The following is a 17271-nucleotide window of genomic DNA, read 5'->3' on the forward strand; positions in this document are numbered from 1 at the left end:
GCATTATCTGTCTTCATTCCTTACAGCCATTCCACTTCCTGATTGGGAATGTGCTTGATAGTTGTTGACAGAGCAAGCTAGCTGAACACCGGCTCAAAAATCTCCCCAGGCAGTGGATCCTTATTGCAGCATGAATAAGGACTACATGCAGGTGTTTTTTTTGTTTTGTTTTTTTTTTTGTTTGTTTGTTTTTTTTAAAAAAAACTTTTTTAACTATTCAACAAGTTGACTTTCCTAGTCATACAGTATTAACATTCTTTTTACCTCAGCCCAGGTGAAGCGCACGGAGGAAGGAGCCACCACCAGTACCGGCCACTCCTTCCTGTAGTAGGCAGCGATGCAGATGGCCTGCACAGTCTTCCCCAAGCCCATGTCATCTGCCAGGAGCAGGCGGCCTTGTTTTGACACCGCATAACTGCAAGGACACAGTTGTGATGAAGAGACATTTCATCAATCTGGGAATTCAGACATTTCTGACCTCCGATCAAGACTAAACAGCAACCTTGAGAGAGCGAGAACAGCGTGACTCCTTTACAAATGTAAGGGAAAGAAGGAAAACTAGCATTTCTTTGCTTTGATTCTGAATATAGAAAACAAATACTGTAGATGAGATTGACTTGGTCATATAAATTAGTCATATTCCAGCAATGACGTAATCTTTTTGAAAAATAAAGATCGGTACAATTAAAAAGCAATATTTATTCTGTACAATGAGAGAAGCAAGAGAAAATTTAGATGTGTGGCTAAGTATTTATGTGCACAGTCCACCAATACTATTTTTTTTTTAATATATTTAATCTAAGAAAGAAATGTGTGTTTTATTTTTTGCTTTTTTTGAAGCGTATATTTTTTAACCTTTGTCCTTTCTTGCAGGTGACTTTTTAGTAATAAAAAACTCCTACATTATCAATTATTACATTGTTTAACGCTGTACAGTGATCCCACGGTTCTTTGCGGCTCAACTTTTGCTTCCTCAGTGCATCGCGGATGTTTTAATCTTGTTATAAGAATATAAGAGTTCTGTAAATACACTGTATTTAACTCATTCACTTCCAGCCATTTTCACCGGAGCAAGGCCCTTCGCTCCTGGCCGTTTTACTGGATTCTGACTGATTTTGCAAGGCCCACAGAAAATTCTGTTCTATTGCAAAATTAAACGTGGAACCCACCAAAAGAAAGATTAGACTCTCTTCTTTCAGCAGGAAAAAAAGTAAGTTCATATCTTTTTCCATTCTTTAGAAATCAGCATTAGAAAATAGCTTAGTTTGAGCAATTTTCCAATTTCTGATGAAAAAACAGAAATTGAGCTTTTTGTGAAAGCATACATTTCAAACGTGACCTTAACACAGCTATTTTTTGCTTTAGTTACATCCCAAACATCTGAATAATGTTTTCCTTTTACAAAATAACATAAGACAAATAGAGCTACGTGAGCCCAGAGTGATCGTGGGACACATAGTCCATATAGTACATCAATGAATTCAAAACCGCCGTGAGTGAATGAAAGCAGGCTAAATTAATCCATACCAGTGACTATAGATAATGCTGCAAATATTATTAATTCAGTACGTGACACAGATGGACCCGGACCACAAATAGGATATTTTGCTCATGTGGTAAACCTTGCTGCTAAGAGAGCTGTAGCAATGAACATTGTACCCCGCCTCACTTTACAAAAAGTAAAGATTGTTCTCAGCACTTTTATCCAAAATTTCTTCGGATAAGTAAGCACATAAACATTATGCACTAAAATGCATGTTTATATGTAATGTTATTTTTGCTTGTTTGCAAAATAAAATAAAAACATTTGAAAAAAATAATAACAACACTTCCATTGTATGTTTCAGAGCATTAAATGTATTGAATCGAATCGAAAATCATGTCCTTTGTAATAAAAATCGTACCGAACCAGGACTTAACTGTATCGTTGCATCCCTACCCCCTACACACGCAAGTATCATATGAGAGCTTGGGAGACGGTACAGTGCGTATTACATTGTTCATACGTTATTTCATGCATGTTATATTTTTATTATTCTATTTATGTTTCAAACTGTTCTTTAATGTTCTTATAATAGCAAGGATTTATTGGGTTTTATACACACTTATTGATATTATATATTCCAAAAAAAATTGTTAAAGGGGGGGGACACACTTCGCGGTTTTTCACTTTACGCGGTCGATTCTGGTCCCCATTAACAGCGATAATTGTGAGGGATCACAGTAATTATTATTATATTGAATTCAATGAGTGCCTCATAAAGGGTTAACATTAGAGCTTTATTTTTGGACATTTTTCTTAAAAGAATACATTTTACTCATAAAATTAACTCATTGACTGGCATCGATGATGCTAGAAATATAATCCATTTTGACTGGGAGGGGCGAATCCCTCCCAGTCAAAATGGATTCATGTTTAGCGCTGTCAATGGCACTGAAAGATTGGCACACAGCCAGTCCTTCCAGAGTCACTGAATCGGATGTCCATCATTGTCAGTAATAGGCAATAAGTAAGTTTCATGAAACACAACAAATATCATAGATAGACCTATACTTTCAATATCAAATTTTCTGTACCTGTTAAGTACCAGTATAACTACCTCATAAATTCTTAATAATTCTTGCTGGTAGGGCTAATAAAAAATTAGCGCAAACGGCTGTCTTCGAGCACCTACTTGACTCCTTCCATCTGGAAGGGCATAAGGCTGCTAGTAATCATGGGATCGACACAGGACAGGTCGGCCACAGGGACGTCCAACTTCTTGGCTGGAAGCCCCTCGAAGCTGGCAGAAAAGGCCTGGACTATAGCCCGCGGAAGAGGCTCCACCTCCACGGCTGCTATCCCACTGAGGAGCTCCACTGGGAACAGAACGCGCTGCGGTTACACAAGATAGCAACAGTTGGAAAAATTCCACTGGGTAAAACTCACTCAGGCTCTTGTAGTCCTCCAGTGAAAAGTTCCATTTCCTTGTTTTCATGTCTACAAATGTGATGAGATGACTGATTTAGACTGCAGGGCCAACCTTGCATTCAATTATATCTATTTTCAAGTTGTAAGTATTTAATATTGCCGTTTCACAAGCCAGTACCATAGGTTTTTGACGGCATTTGCTTGAATGCTGCAATTACGTCGATATGGTAACCAATATCAACCTCAAATCTGGAGGCTGACACCAGCATGCAGCGGCCCTGGATTGCAGCCCCCGGTTTCTGCCAGCCGTTGCACAATTTCAACAGAGCGATCAGTGCTGAGCCATCTTGAGCTTTGTTGGTCAACTCCGCCATGTTCAACCCTTCGGCCCCCTCCAGGGGCTTTAAAGACACTGAGGCGATTGACGCCACTTGAGTCACTGCGGTACAGTCGAGAAAATGTTAGACAAATTTCAAAGAAGACGCATGGAATGCTAAACATTGCTAAAACATACTTAGCAGGTGGTAGTCCCCCATGCTGAAGCTCCACATCTTATTGGTCGGGTCTACATACAAGAAACGGTCCTCAGTTTAGAATGGACTTCCGTTGCTACATCCGAGATTCAAAGTTTATTTCAATCCTCCACATATACTTGCCATATAAAACAATTGAAATAGCGTTTCTTCTCTTCCCAAATACAATGGTATGCATAAGTTTGGGCGCCCCTGATCATTTTGAAGATTTTCCATTGTAAATGACTGATTGTTTGAAACAGAAATTTCAGTTAAATATGTCATCTAGAAGATGAAAACAGTAAAATAAATAAATTACGACTGTCAAATTTAACGAGTTACCGGACGGTAATTAATTTTTTTAATTAATCACGTTAAAATATTTAACACATTTAAAGCATGCGCGGAATAACCCGCTCATGTATTGCCTCAAACAGATTACAATGGCGCACTTAAGAGCTAGGAGGGGGAGAAAGGTGTCTTGTTTTGTGCTTTTTCTTAACATACAGGTAGGTATACCACACACGACGTGCTGGCATTTTGTTTCTTTATTGGCACATTCAGCTTCAACATTAACACAGCTTATGGCTCTCGGCAGGCCGTAACTCTAACTCACTCCTGCATCATGTGAGTAAACAACACTGGTGCCGCGTGCACTTAAAGGTGCCTCGGATAATTCTATATCAGAATACTACAAAAGGCGAGTGGACACAGGCCTTCATTGGACCGCGCAGTTTATTGGCATAAGCTTTGGCAACTCCTTCACAACAAACATAAGTATCATTTAGTGAAAACACAACAAAAATAATATCTCTCAAAAAATGTTCACAAAAAGAAAAGCACTTCAATCTGTATTAATGAGGCCCTATTCTCACACAGTTAAACAACAGTGCAAAGAGAACTGGCATTCCCAATCAAAATAGCTATGCAACATACACATAAAACGTGCTGAGACTTTGGTGTAACTCTATTTAAACATTTCGTTTAGTTCAACAAATACACTGGATGGCAATATTTATTCACAATATACAAACTATCAGAGGTCAAGTACGTTGTGAAGCCAGCACTCAAATGCACGTAAGGTACAATGAACCCGCAGTAAAACAGGAAACTACGGCGTCAGTCGAGGGACAAAACACACTATTTGGCTTGATTTCTAAGTTTCTTAAAACTCGCCATTGACACCTTGTGGTGTATTTAGTGTATCTAGTTTATTTTTTGATTGAAAATTTTACACATTTTATTAAAACTAAAACATTAAAAGGGGTTTTAAATATAAAATTAGTATAACTTGTACTAACATTTATCTTTTAAGAACAACAAGTCTTTCTTGTGGATCCCTTTAACAGAAAGAATGTTAATAACGTTAATGCCATCTTGTGGATTTATTGTTATAATAAACAAATACAGTATTTATGTAGAGTATGTTGAATGTATATATCCGCCTTATGTCTTCTCTTTCCATTCCAACAACAATTTACGGAAAAATATGGCATATTTTAGAGATGGTTTGAATTGCGATGAATTACGCTTAATTTTTAAGCCGTGATTAACTCGATTAAAAATTTTAATCGTTTGACAGCCCTAAAATCAATAAATAAAAAAATAGGCCAGTGCATAAATTTGGGCAATCGTGTTTTTATTAATTTGAAAATCTCTAGTACTAATTTTTGGAGCTAAAATTTGATGGATAAGCTGGCTGACGTTGACCTGCATACACATGTAAAGCCTATCATGAGAAAAGAGGAGACATTTTTCTCCTGTTTGCATCATCTCTGAAGAGTGTAAACATGGCAACCTCAAAACACCTTTCAAATGATCTAAAAGAAAAGATTACTCAACATTATAGATTAGGGGAAGGATACAAAAAGCTGTTGCAGAAATTTCAGTTGTCAGTGTCCACTGTTAGGAACTTAGTAAGATACAAAAAGCTGTTGCAGAAATTTCAGCTGTCAGTGTCCACTGTTAGGAACTTAGTAGGGAAATGGAAGACCACAGACACAGTTCAAGTTAAGGTCTGGAGTGACAGACCAGGTAAAATCTCAGATAAGGAGAGGCAAAGGATGGTGAGAAGAGTCAAATTGAACCCGCAGACCAGCTCCAAAGACCTACAACATCATATTGCTGCAGATGTTGTCAATGTGCATCGGTCAACTTTTCAGCGTTGTTTGCACAAGGAGATGCTGTATGGGAGAGTAATGCGGAAGATGCCACAGAGACGTTTGAGGTATACCAAAGCACATTTTGATAAACAAGCCTCATTTTAGAATTAGGTTCTGTGAACTGATGAAACAAAAATGGAGTCATTTTGGCATAACAAGGGCTGGTATGCATTGTGAAGAACACAGCATTCCAAGACAAACACTTGCTACCCACAGTAAATTTGGTGGGGGTTCCATCATGTTATGGGGCTGGGTGTCCAGCGCAGGCACTGACAATCTTGTTAAATTTGAGAATCGCATGGATTCTTGCAAAAAATGTTAGAGTCAGTGACGTAGTGTAAGTTGCGCAGGGGCTGGATAATTCAACAAGACAATGACCCTAAACACTGCTCCAAATCTACTAAGGCATTCATGGAGAGGAACAAGCGCAATGTTCTAGAATGGCGAGACCTGAATATTATTGGGTCTATGGTCTGCCTTGATGCGGGCTGTTCATGCTCGGCAGACATCAAATCTGACTCAGCTGGAGCTGTTTTGTAAAGAAGAATGGTCAAAAATAACTTCAACCCGAATCCAACCCTCATTGGAAGCTATAGGAAGGATTTAAAGGCTGTTATTTCTGCAGAAGGAGGCTCTACTAAATATCGATCATGTATTTCTGTATGGGTGCCTAAATTTATACACCGGTCTATTTTTGTTTAAATAATTATTACGCACTTTCTGTTGATCCTATAAACTTCATTTCACTGCTCAAATACTACTGTGTTCATCTGCTATATGACATTTAAATGAAATTTTTGTTCCATACAATCAGTGATTTACAAAGGAAAATCTTAAATCTAAAAAACTGTACAACAGTGTGCATAAAAGCAGCAAGATGTGTAAGAGTAGAGGTAGTGTGCCTTGGCACAGTGTGCAATTAGTATATTACCAGCAGTAAGTGCAAAAGTATAGAAGTAGATAGAGGTAGAGAAGTAAGCAGGTGGAAGATGTACAGTAGATAAGGCAAGTAGAGGACGTCAAAAATCTGTATCGGGACATCCCGAGTCATTTGGGAAAAAAAAAAAAAAATTCTGCAGAATTTTTTTTTTAATCTAGCGCTATAAACTAAAGTCCAAAGTTTGATGCATTAGAGCAGCAGTAACACAAAAACGACTGAAGTTCTATGTAAAAACAGAAATATGTAAAATATATTGAAGCTACTAAAGTGATATGTGTTACTAATCATTTCCATATATAAAAAAAGTTGCAATGGACAGATGTCTATATTGCTGACCGTAGGCATTATAAATTGGATTTATGTGGCCACAAAGAGTTTGGGTGTCAGCTCAGAGCCAAGGATTACGTTAGCAACATATGTCAGCTTTTGGCTGGGTTTCCCTAGCAGTTGGCTTTTGAATAGAAAAAAATTAAAATACAAGTGGTCATAATGTCCAAAGGAGTAGGAGACATTCGAATTTTATTTACGACCCACACATTGAAATTAATAAATCTAAAGCTCGCAAATATTTTATTATTGTTTAAAAAAACACAACTTACCAAAAAGCAAACAAAAACAAAAACAAATTACAAACACTTAAGTAAATACAGTCAGTTTCAGGTTGATGCAGCGTTTGCAAATCTTCAGGAAATTAGATCTTTAACCCCTCAATGACAACCAATGTGTTAATACTGTACAGCAGGGGTCCCCAACGACCGGGCCGCGGACCGGTACCGGTCCGTGGCGCGTTTGGTACCGGGCCGCACAGAAATAATAAATTAATTTATTAACGACTGCATTCTGGCCTGTGCCGCTTAACATACCAATTTCCCCGTCTACTCTAGATATACAACTACAGGATAGGAGGTCGTCATAGAAATGATTTGATTGGACTCTTAGCAGTACATTTATTTTGTATATCTATATGCACTTGGCCTCGATAATAACGTATGACGTAGGTCGTTGCCCATCACATTTGTTCCCGGAAATAATTGGCCCAAACACTAGAATGACTGAAAAACAGAAGTCTTTGGACAGATGTTTTACGGGGAAAACGGATCCTGACGAGCCAGAATATGAGCCTACAACCTCGAAGAAAACAAAATCTATGCTACTTTCCAATCACTAAAGACCCACGAACTGCAAAGGAGTGGATTCGTGACCCGCATGTGACTAAACAGAGTGATTCGAGCATGTCTGTGCAATAGGAATATCAGCTTGTAGTAGAGATCGCAAATCACGGCGACCTTAAACGTAAGATTTGAGACAACAACTCTACTGAGGTTCTGGATTAAAGTCATTTCGGGATATCCTGACATCGCTAGGAGAGCACTAAAAACTGTGCTACAATTTCCAACATCGTATCTTTGTGGAGCGGGCTTCTCTCACTCTCCCATCTCGGGACCATCTCATCGCAGCAAAACAAGCTCAGGCCTCCCACTGATTCAGCGGGTGAGTTGTATTTTCCCTGCATTTAACACAACAGGGCTACAAACAAATGTTGTTTTATATTTGCTGTATTTTTCTGCCGCACATTGCCGGTGTTCTAACAAATTTGGCTTGCGCGTAACGTTAAAAATGACCGCGAATGCAGCGTTTCCAAAATACACATTACAAACTTTTTTTAAAGAAAGGAATATTAACTTAGGTTTGCCATGTTAGCTGCACACAACAACTGCACGCAGCTCTCTCACTTAACGACTTCGCCATGTCGTTAAGCATTAATTCACGCCATTTTCGTGTTGCACATGTATGTTTATGATGTAAATAGTTTTTTAGCACCGGTGGATAACATTGAGAGTCCAACTGAATATAAAAGAGGGCTTTTTTCGCCGCCACAAAAGCTTTGGGAGCAAAATTTTATAAAGGCGCGAAATTTGACAGAACACCGCTCCGTGAAAAAATAAACCAAATTACACCGGTCCGTGGTGCAAAAAAGGTTGGGGACCCCTGCTGTACAGCGTACCTCGACATACGATCGCTTCGACACACGTTCTTTTTAACATCCGACGAAAAATTTGACTCGCCATTTGTTTACAACACCCGACGACATGCTCGAAACGATGATTTATCACAGCGCCGCTGTTTCTTTGTTTAGCCGCAAGATGGACGCACAGCGGATTTCCTTGTGAGAGAAATCAACACGGGTTCCAAGAAGGTTAATGCAGGTGGTGAAAGAAAGGAAAAAGGTGACACTTACCATTGAAATGAAGATGGAAATGATAGAAAAATATGAGCGTGGTGTGCGCATCCGTGAAGTGGCTTGACAATTAGGTCTTAGAATTTCTACGATCTCGACAGTCCTCCTCATACCTCCGTTCGCCAGTCTTTATAATTTAAGGTGACAATTATTACTGTGGTAACATCACCAAAGAATTCGCCAGCTTCGTAAGGTTTTTAATCATTTATTTCAGAACTTGTGCAACACAAAACGCCTATTGTCTGCTGCAGTTGACGCCTACAACAAAACATTAAAAGAGGACGTAAAATCTCTACCGCACCTTTCTCACTCTGTCACGTCAGCCACGCGGTGCGTTCAGGTACAGCACGCAAACCATGTCCACCACATTAGAACCCGATTCGTTTTATTATTACAGGAATTACGATTATTATTCCGATTTTCATTTAGAAAAAAGTTTGGTCACCCCTGTATTCCATGACGTAGCACCTGCAGTTTATGTATACGCCATTGGATAAGAATGCGGTGTGTAGTTTGTGGCTATGCTTTTGCACTGTTACCTATCAGCCTACTTACCATACGCCTTGGATGGGATGGATTTAAAAACTGCGATGAGCTCCACGTTGTAGCCCACCTCCACTCTGAAGCGTCCGTCAGTGTGCGGCACGCATTTGCCCCTGGTGGATACAGCAGGCTTCTTAGCAGGTACAGCCTTTAATGTTGGCAATTCTGAAGTGGGTTTGTTTGGTTGTTTGTAGAAGGAGCCCAGTGCTGCACCGCAGGGAAAGGGCTGCTTACAATCGAGCAGAGCAGGCCTCGCGCTACTAATGCCGCTGTCAGTGTTCGTCGGGGGCTGCTTGACATGTTGGCGCTTGGCTGGGGGAGGTGCATCTCTGTCTGATGTCTACAAGGAAAGACAGCATTGAATTAGTTTCATTGAGCAACCCGGCTTTGAAGTATCTAGGAGTATTAGCTCCACGTTGAAAAGATATTCAAGGTGTAACCTTGCAAGAATGTCTTGGTATTTTTTAGAATTGAGTTTAACAACAGTTTAAAAAAGCCTCATTATGAAAATTACACTTTTCTTCTTCAAAAACTCATTTTTATTCCTAAATAATGACTTTCATCGTTAGATTGTATTAATTAGCTACTAACCACAGTGTTTATTCACCAAAATCTACTTTTTTTCTTGTAAAATTACAAGTTTAAGCTATATGACTGGTTACAACTGTATTCTCATAAAATAAAAAAAATAATAAATTCACGACTTTGATGTCTTAACTGTTCATAGTTTTATAATAAATGCTTTTTGTTTTAAAAAAAATAATTGATAGTGACAAATGTTTATTTTTCTGTTTTGTTTGGAATTGCCTCACTTGAAGTAGTTTGTTCCCATCATGTTTAGTTAGAATTCTAACATATGTACATTATTTTTTAAAAATGAAATGTCTATTTTTTCATAATTGTACTTGATAAAACAAGAATAGATTTTAAAATGTATTTTTTTTAAATAACTAATAAATTTTTAAATTAACTTTATTGTTTATTTTTTTAATTAATCGAGGCCGATATTTGGAAATTTGGATTATATTGGTATCTGCCTTTTTTTTTTTATCAGACCGGCCAATATGAAAAAAAATCAATTAAAAAATTTTTGGGGGGGGGGGGGGGGGCTCTGATGCAGCCTCTCTCTCTTGCCTGCTGTCTCCTGCACTAGTATTCGACCCCGTCCTCTGATTGGTTAAATGGTTGTGGTAAATGGAGTTACACTTGTATTGCGCCTTTCCACCTTTTTAAGGTTATCAACCCCCTGGTAACGCAGCACCAGGAGCAACGTGGGGTTTAGTGTCTTGCTCAAGGATACTTAGACGAGGTTACCAGGACTTTCTTTTCTGTGGAGGAATTTCAGAGAGCTATTTATCTAACATTTTATTCAACTTTATAAGAGATGTTTCAGAGTCCAGAAAATTCAGGCACTTCAGGACCTATTATTTTCTATTTGTGTGATTCAATAAACATGCTTTATGCATTGAAGTTCAGTGTTTGCATTATTCAGTTATTTTTACGGCAATATTGTTCGGTCCCTAATAGATGTCATATGCCTTGCATTGAATGATCATTTTTCAGTGACATTGACGGCAATGAAATCACAATCCCATGGATTGGACAGATTTTCCAGTCGCTGCCAACCCTTCCAGTCAAGATGGATTGGACGTGCATCGTTGTTACCGGCAGCCAATAAGATAAAAGTAACACGGTGAGAAAACTATGCAGTCTGGCTAAACTCCATTGGGAAATAAGCCAGTTTAAGAGTTCATACCAATACATGTCAGCCTTACCAGAATAAATGGATTTGCCGTCTATGGCCATCAATGACATGCAAATTACCGTATTAATTTATGAAATAACATTAAAGCCGATCCGACAGTAGGGAATTTGTGGATCCGTTTCCTTAGTTACATAGTTGTACGAATTTGGTAATTTGACAAAGTTATCTTGTAGTTTGTGGGGGATACCTCTACCACAATTTAGCGCCCACTATATACACCGGCCAAAAGTATTGGCACCCCTGCAATTGTCAGATAATGCTCAGTTTCTCCCAAAAAATGACTGCAATTACAAATGCTTTTGTAGTAATATCTTCATTTATTTTGCTTGCAATGAAAAAAAAATCATTGTCATTTTACACAAAACTCCAAAAATGGGCCGTAAACACAAAGTATTAGTACCCTTTGAAAAATCATGTGATGCTTCTCTATTTTTTGTAATTAACAGCACCTGTTACTCACCTGTGGCACATATCAGGTAATGGCAATAACTAAATCACTCGTGCAGCCAGTTAAAATGGATTAAAGTCGACTCAACCTCTGTCCTGTGTCCTTGTATATACCACATTGAGCATGGAGAAAAGAAAGAAGACCAAAGAACTGTCTGAGGACTTGAGAAGAAACCTTGTGAGAAAGCATAGGCAATCTCAAGGCTACAAGTCCATCTCCAAAGACCTTAATGTTCCTGTGTCTACCGTGCGCAGTGTCATCAATAAGTGTAAAGCCCAAGGCACTGTGGCTAACCTCCCTAGATGTGGACGGAAAAAGAAAAATTGACGAGAGATTTCAACGAATGATTGTGCGGATGATGGATAAAAAACCTTGACTAACATCAAAACAAATTCAAGCTGTCCTGCAGTCCAAGGGCACAAGAGTGTCAACCCGTACTATCTGTCACCATCTGAATGAAAAGAGACGCTATGGTGGGATAGCAAGGAAGACCCCACTTCTGACCCAGAGACGTAAAAGAGCCAGGCTGGAGTTTGCCAAAATATACCTGAGAAAACCAAAAATGTTTTGGAAGAATGTTCTCTGGTCAGAGGAGGCAAAAGTAGAGCTTTTTGGGAAACAGCATCAACATTGAGATTACAGGGGGGAAAAAAGCCCTCAAAGAAAAAGCACGGTCCCCACAGTCAAACATGGCGGAAGTTCCCTGATGTTTTGGGGTTGCTTTGCTCCGTCTGGCACTGGACAGCTTGACCGTGTGCATGGCATTATGAAGTCTGAAGACTACCAACAAATTTTGCAGTATAATGTGTGTGAAAACTGGGTCTCCCTCAGAGGTCGTGGGTCTTCCAGCAGGACAATGACCCAAAACACACTTCAAGAAGCACTCAAAAATGGTTTGAGAGAAAGCACCGGAGACTTCTAAAGTGGCCAGCAATGAGTCCAGACCTGAATCCCATTGAACACCTGTGGAGAGATCTGAAAATGGCAGGTTGGAGAAGGCACCCTTCAAATCTGAGACCTGGAGCAGTTAGCCAAAGAAGAATGTTCTAAAATTCCAGCAGAGCCTTGTAAGAAATCTCATTGATGGATAAGGCGGTTGTTCGCAGACTCGTAGTGAATTTGTCTAAAGGTTTTGCCACCAAGTATTAGGCTGAGGGTACCAATACTTTTGGCCAGTAGTGTAGTTAATGTAAAAAGAGCTACAGATTTTTGTAAAGCAACTGCAGTCAATGAGTTAATGTCGGGCATTGTTCCTTTTTGAGGGTGGGCCACCTAATTCTTTTCGGCGTTCTCACCAGCGTTGACGAAAAGACTCCATTTCCAAACGACGAGGCTTTCATGTGGTTCTCGCTAACTTGTGCTTCTCTCTTGAATGGCGGAACAAAACGCTTCGGTGCTGATGCAGCGCCATCGTTGCTGTCCGGTGGAACGGTCGCGTTCTGTCCGAGCCTCTGGGCTCTTCTTTCCAAAGCTTTCCGTCTATTTTCTTCAATCATCCGCTTCTGCTCGGCTGTCAGCGGCGCAGACATGACGACCTCCCTGCTCAACTCACATCTGGACTGTTAGCGGTCAAGCGTGCTAACAGTGAGGGCTAACGATGCTAGCTAGAGTAGGAGATAAAAGTCTCGGGTTTAAAATATTAGTATTTGTTTGGTGATAATTTAGTTAAAATCAGCAATGAAGTCGTCAAAACAAGCTAACGTTTTGTTGTTTGAAGCGCGGAAAATAAGCAACTTTTGGAGCTAACGACGTGTAGTCCGTAACTGGCGCGCAGGAAATGACGTAGAACAACAAGGCGGCACATGGTGGAGAGGGCGTGTCCTTCAGTATATAAATGGCGCGGATGGCTTGTTGATTCAGATTGTAAATTTTGTAGAAATATTAAGTATGAATATGAATGAATGAATGAATGCTTTATTTGGACATGAGAAAAAAATCAGACAGAACCAATGGTATTCTCGAGATAACAGAAACAATAGTTAAGACAATAATAATAATGATAATAATAAACAAGGTCAGAATTTATTCATTGTGTCCAAAAAGGAGTAGGATGAAGCATTTGCTTATTAAAACCTACTCCCCATTTCTATTCCTTAATTATATCTGTCCGTCCTATGTTACTAGTCCTCATATTAACAATGAAATAAACTTAATAACCATATACATAAGATGCAAGATAAACAAAAATAAACAGGACTTAGCCAATAACCGATATGTGAAAAACCCCTATAATTTAACCCCTTCCTCTTCCCTATACCCAGTGAAAACCATGTGCTTGTACCACTTCCTAAACTGGGTCATGCTTGGACATTGCTTGAGCCCCTCATCTAGTTTATTCCACAGCTTCACTCCACAAACTGAAACACAAAAACTTTTTAATGTAGTTCGTACCCTCTGATGCTGTAAGTGAACCTCCCCCCTCAAACTGTATTGTCCTTCTCTGTTAAAAAATAATTTCTGTATATTGCCAGGAAGTGACCTGTGTGAAGCCTTATACATTAGCTGAGCTGTTTGAAAATGAACCAAGTCCAAGTAAATCGCATATCCGTGATAGTTTGTAAAATATTCAGCAAATCGCATATTCGTGGTAGTTCGTATTTGTAAACTTTTTTTTTCTAACCAAATTTAGCTTCTTATAGTCCTACTTCAACCCTACACTCACTAGCTCTCATTTTGGGAATGTACATTGATGGTCTGATTTCTTTCTCTCTGATGGGATTTAAATTTTTCAGCCTAATGATGGCTTGCTTCACTGATCGCGTGGTTCTCATATTGAGACTTGCTTGACGGCATTTGAAAATGAAACTTGCACACTTGAAATGAACTCTAGACCTCTTCTTTTTTGGTAAATTGAAAGATAAGAGAATCGTACAAAGAGCTGAGCTGATAACTGTCCTAGTACTTTTGATCCTATAAAATGTGGGGGCCCACATAGAAACTGTTGTATTAAATGATTAGCTGCTATTGACGGTGATAGACGTCCAGTCGTGTGGCTCGTTTTGTTCGATTTGAATTGGGAGGGGAGCAGCGAATGAACATTTTCACAATAATGCATCCATATACCTTTCAGGCAAGGGCGTAGGTTTGCATATGGACGGTAGAGACATAACACTTCCAACTTTACAGAATGCTCAAATCGTCCCCACCAACTTTTAAGCTATCTTATTTGCATGATATAATATTATAATATTTCAGTTAAATAGGTAATTTGTCTTCCCATATATTGTAAGGATAGAATTGATGCTACTCTTATGAAGTAAACTATTTTCATTATGTTCAGACTTAGATTTACTCCTTTTCACGTGCTGAATGTCCCGGTCCATTTTCACAATCAAACAGCCGCTAAAAAATTACATGTCGACGACATGCAGCCTATTTGAAGTTTTTTTTTTTCTCCTCCGGCCAGCAGCAGCAGCTGTAATGTAAAAAGACGTCAGTGTTGTGGAGGTGGGGAACACACCACTAATTTTGCTACTGAAAATCCGACTTGCATCAGAGTTAGCATAATAATTAACTGTGTGAACTTGTTAACCTGTAAAACTCAAGTTGGAAGCTGCATAGAGAGAAGTTTCCTCCAGAAAAACGTGAGCAAGAAGCTGCTTATTGAGTCCAACCAAATACCTATTAGTGCATTTCTTTATTAATTAAAATGTATTTATTTTCTACATTATATATTCAAAAATATTTTTATTTGCACCTTATGTAGACATTTTTTCATATAATCACACATTAATCATAATTTTGGTGTTTAACTAATGCTTATTTAGCCATTTCCCATAATTGCTCAACCCCCTGATACACTTACAGATGAAAATAATGGAGAAGAAGATGAAAGAGACAACTATTTAAAGCAATGTATTACTCTTGTGGTGAAGGACAATATAGGCCAACGTAGTTCCATGTATAGGTTAAGTAATATTTAGCCTATCAATTAATTAGGTTCATATTGGTGAGATATATGATATTTATTCATTTATTGATGTATGAAATATAACCCTGACCCCCGTTCACCTAATCTGTTTGGTTTTATTAATGTCTCATCCCCAGCAAAAAGTGTACATGCAGTTTATGCTGTTATACCATCCCTACCAATGTTGAGACCAAACCTATGCCCTTGCTTTCAGGTAAAAAAAGGTCATTTTAAAAGCAGTTTGTCATGTTATGAAATCAAACATGTATTTTTTTTGTATTGTTTTAATATAAAAGTAGGAGTATATCAGTTAAGGCCCAAGGTTTGCATAGGGACGGTAGGGAGATAACACTACCAACTTTTCAGGATGCACAAATTGTCCCCACCAACCTTATATGCATTTTATAATGAGTTCTGTTATACAGGTAATTTAGATTGTCTTCCCATATGTTGTAAGGATAGAATTGACCCTACCATTATTAAGTGAATTATTTTCATTACGTTCAAACTTCATGTACCCCTTTTCACTGAATGTGCTGGAAACTATAGAACCAGAAAAGAGCTGATTCGAGAGAGACTGCTGCTGCATAACCTAATATGTTGCTCACACAACACAACATACACACAACATAATTATAATTAACTATGCACATAATTTTTTTCCCCATGCTGCGAGCTACCCACACTAGCGTTGAGATCGACTGGTCAATTGTGATCAATGTAATGAGTACCCCTGATTTAGTGTATTAATTAGGTTCATATTCGTGACAAATGTTGCCCTGACCCCCGTTCACCCAATCTGTTTGGTCCTATTAATGTCCCATCCCGAGCAAAAAGTGTACATGCAGGTTATATCGTCCCTTCCAATGTTGAGACCAAACCTAAGCCCTTGATATCAGTACTCGTACCTCATAATTCTAAAGTCAATCCACCCTGGATCCCTGGGGGTGACGATGGCCCCTTTACTGGGCTGCAGGTAGAGGGATGGGCTGCGCTGGCCCCCCACATGGTGTCAACCGGAAATACAACTACCTAACGATAGCACCAACTTGGTTGGTATAGCGATTGAGTCTGGCGACCGTCCGGCGGATCAAATTCCGAGGGCTGAGCAAGCCACAGCAAACAGACAGCGGAGTGGACCAATCAGCGACGGGCAGATGTGACGTTGTTAAAGCGACAAGTAATTAGCATGAGCGGAGAATGGAGAAGTTTATTTAACATGGCTAGCGCGAGCCATGTTGACTGTTGTCAATGACTTGTTTCGATGTGTTTTTGGTCATTTAAAACTGGTTTAACCGCGGATTAGAACATATTCTCGGCTCTCCCGTTCGCCACCTGTGTTGTTGTAGAGACGACTTTCGGCGCGCAAGAGTGACGTTACTCATTAAGAACACGTCACGCAAATAAACGAATATGATTGGACAGTTGATTTTGTATCTTGCTCGAGAGGCCGTTAATGGGCTGGGTCCCATTAACACAGTGTTTGAAAAATACAGGGAGAATAGTCTGGCTGTGCCAGGCAAAGCACCAACATATTCATAGTTAGTTAGAGTTTAATGTATTTCTTGTTGTTGTTTGTGCTTCTTCTGTCTCCCTCCCCCTCTTTTCTTCTGTTCCCCCATAACCCCTTCCTGTTCCCTGTTTTGTCTAATAAACTATAGGTACGTTGAATGATCACAATAGATGTATGTCACACTCCCATTAAAAATGTTCAGATCAATCGGACACTCAGATCTCCACTCTCAGCTCCGTGTCAAGCAGCTGAACAGGACAGGTTAATTAAAAATAATAATAATAATAACAATAATAAAATAAAAAGACAATCCATCTGGGTTGGGACG

General features: G+C 39.1%; 1 protein-coding gene across 1 annotated transcript in view; it reads right to left on the reverse strand.

Annotated features, from left to right (window-relative positions):
- smarcal1 (SWI/SNF related, matrix associated, actin dependent regulator of chromatin, subfamily a-like 1) overlaps positions 1–13310 on the reverse strand; it is a 26137-nt gene extending 12827 nt beyond the window's left edge. The window contains exons 1-7 of the mRNA XM_057852955.1: positions 12816–13310; positions 9320–9647; positions 3426–3476; positions 3090–3350; positions 2930–2980; positions 2676–2859; positions 265–415 (exon numbers count right to left, since the gene is read on the reverse strand). Coding sequence (XP_057708938.1) covers positions 265–415; positions 2676–2859; positions 2930–2980; positions 3090–3350; positions 3426–3476; positions 9320–9647; positions 12816–13049 — 1260 coding nt within the window. The 5' untranslated portion in view covers positions 13050–13310. The remainder of the gene's footprint in view (positions 1–264; positions 416–2675; positions 2860–2929; positions 2981–3089; positions 3351–3425; positions 3477–9319; positions 9648–12815) is intronic.
- Positions 13311–17271: the final 3961 nt, after the last annotated feature.

Source organism: Corythoichthys intestinalis, chromosome 12 (genome assembly GCF_030265065.1).
Source record: "Corythoichthys intestinalis isolate RoL2023-P3 chromosome 12, ASM3026506v1, whole genome shotgun sequence".
In the NCBI taxonomy this organism is placed as follows: domain Eukaryota; kingdom Metazoa; phylum Chordata; class Actinopteri; order Syngnathiformes; family Syngnathidae; genus Corythoichthys; species Corythoichthys intestinalis.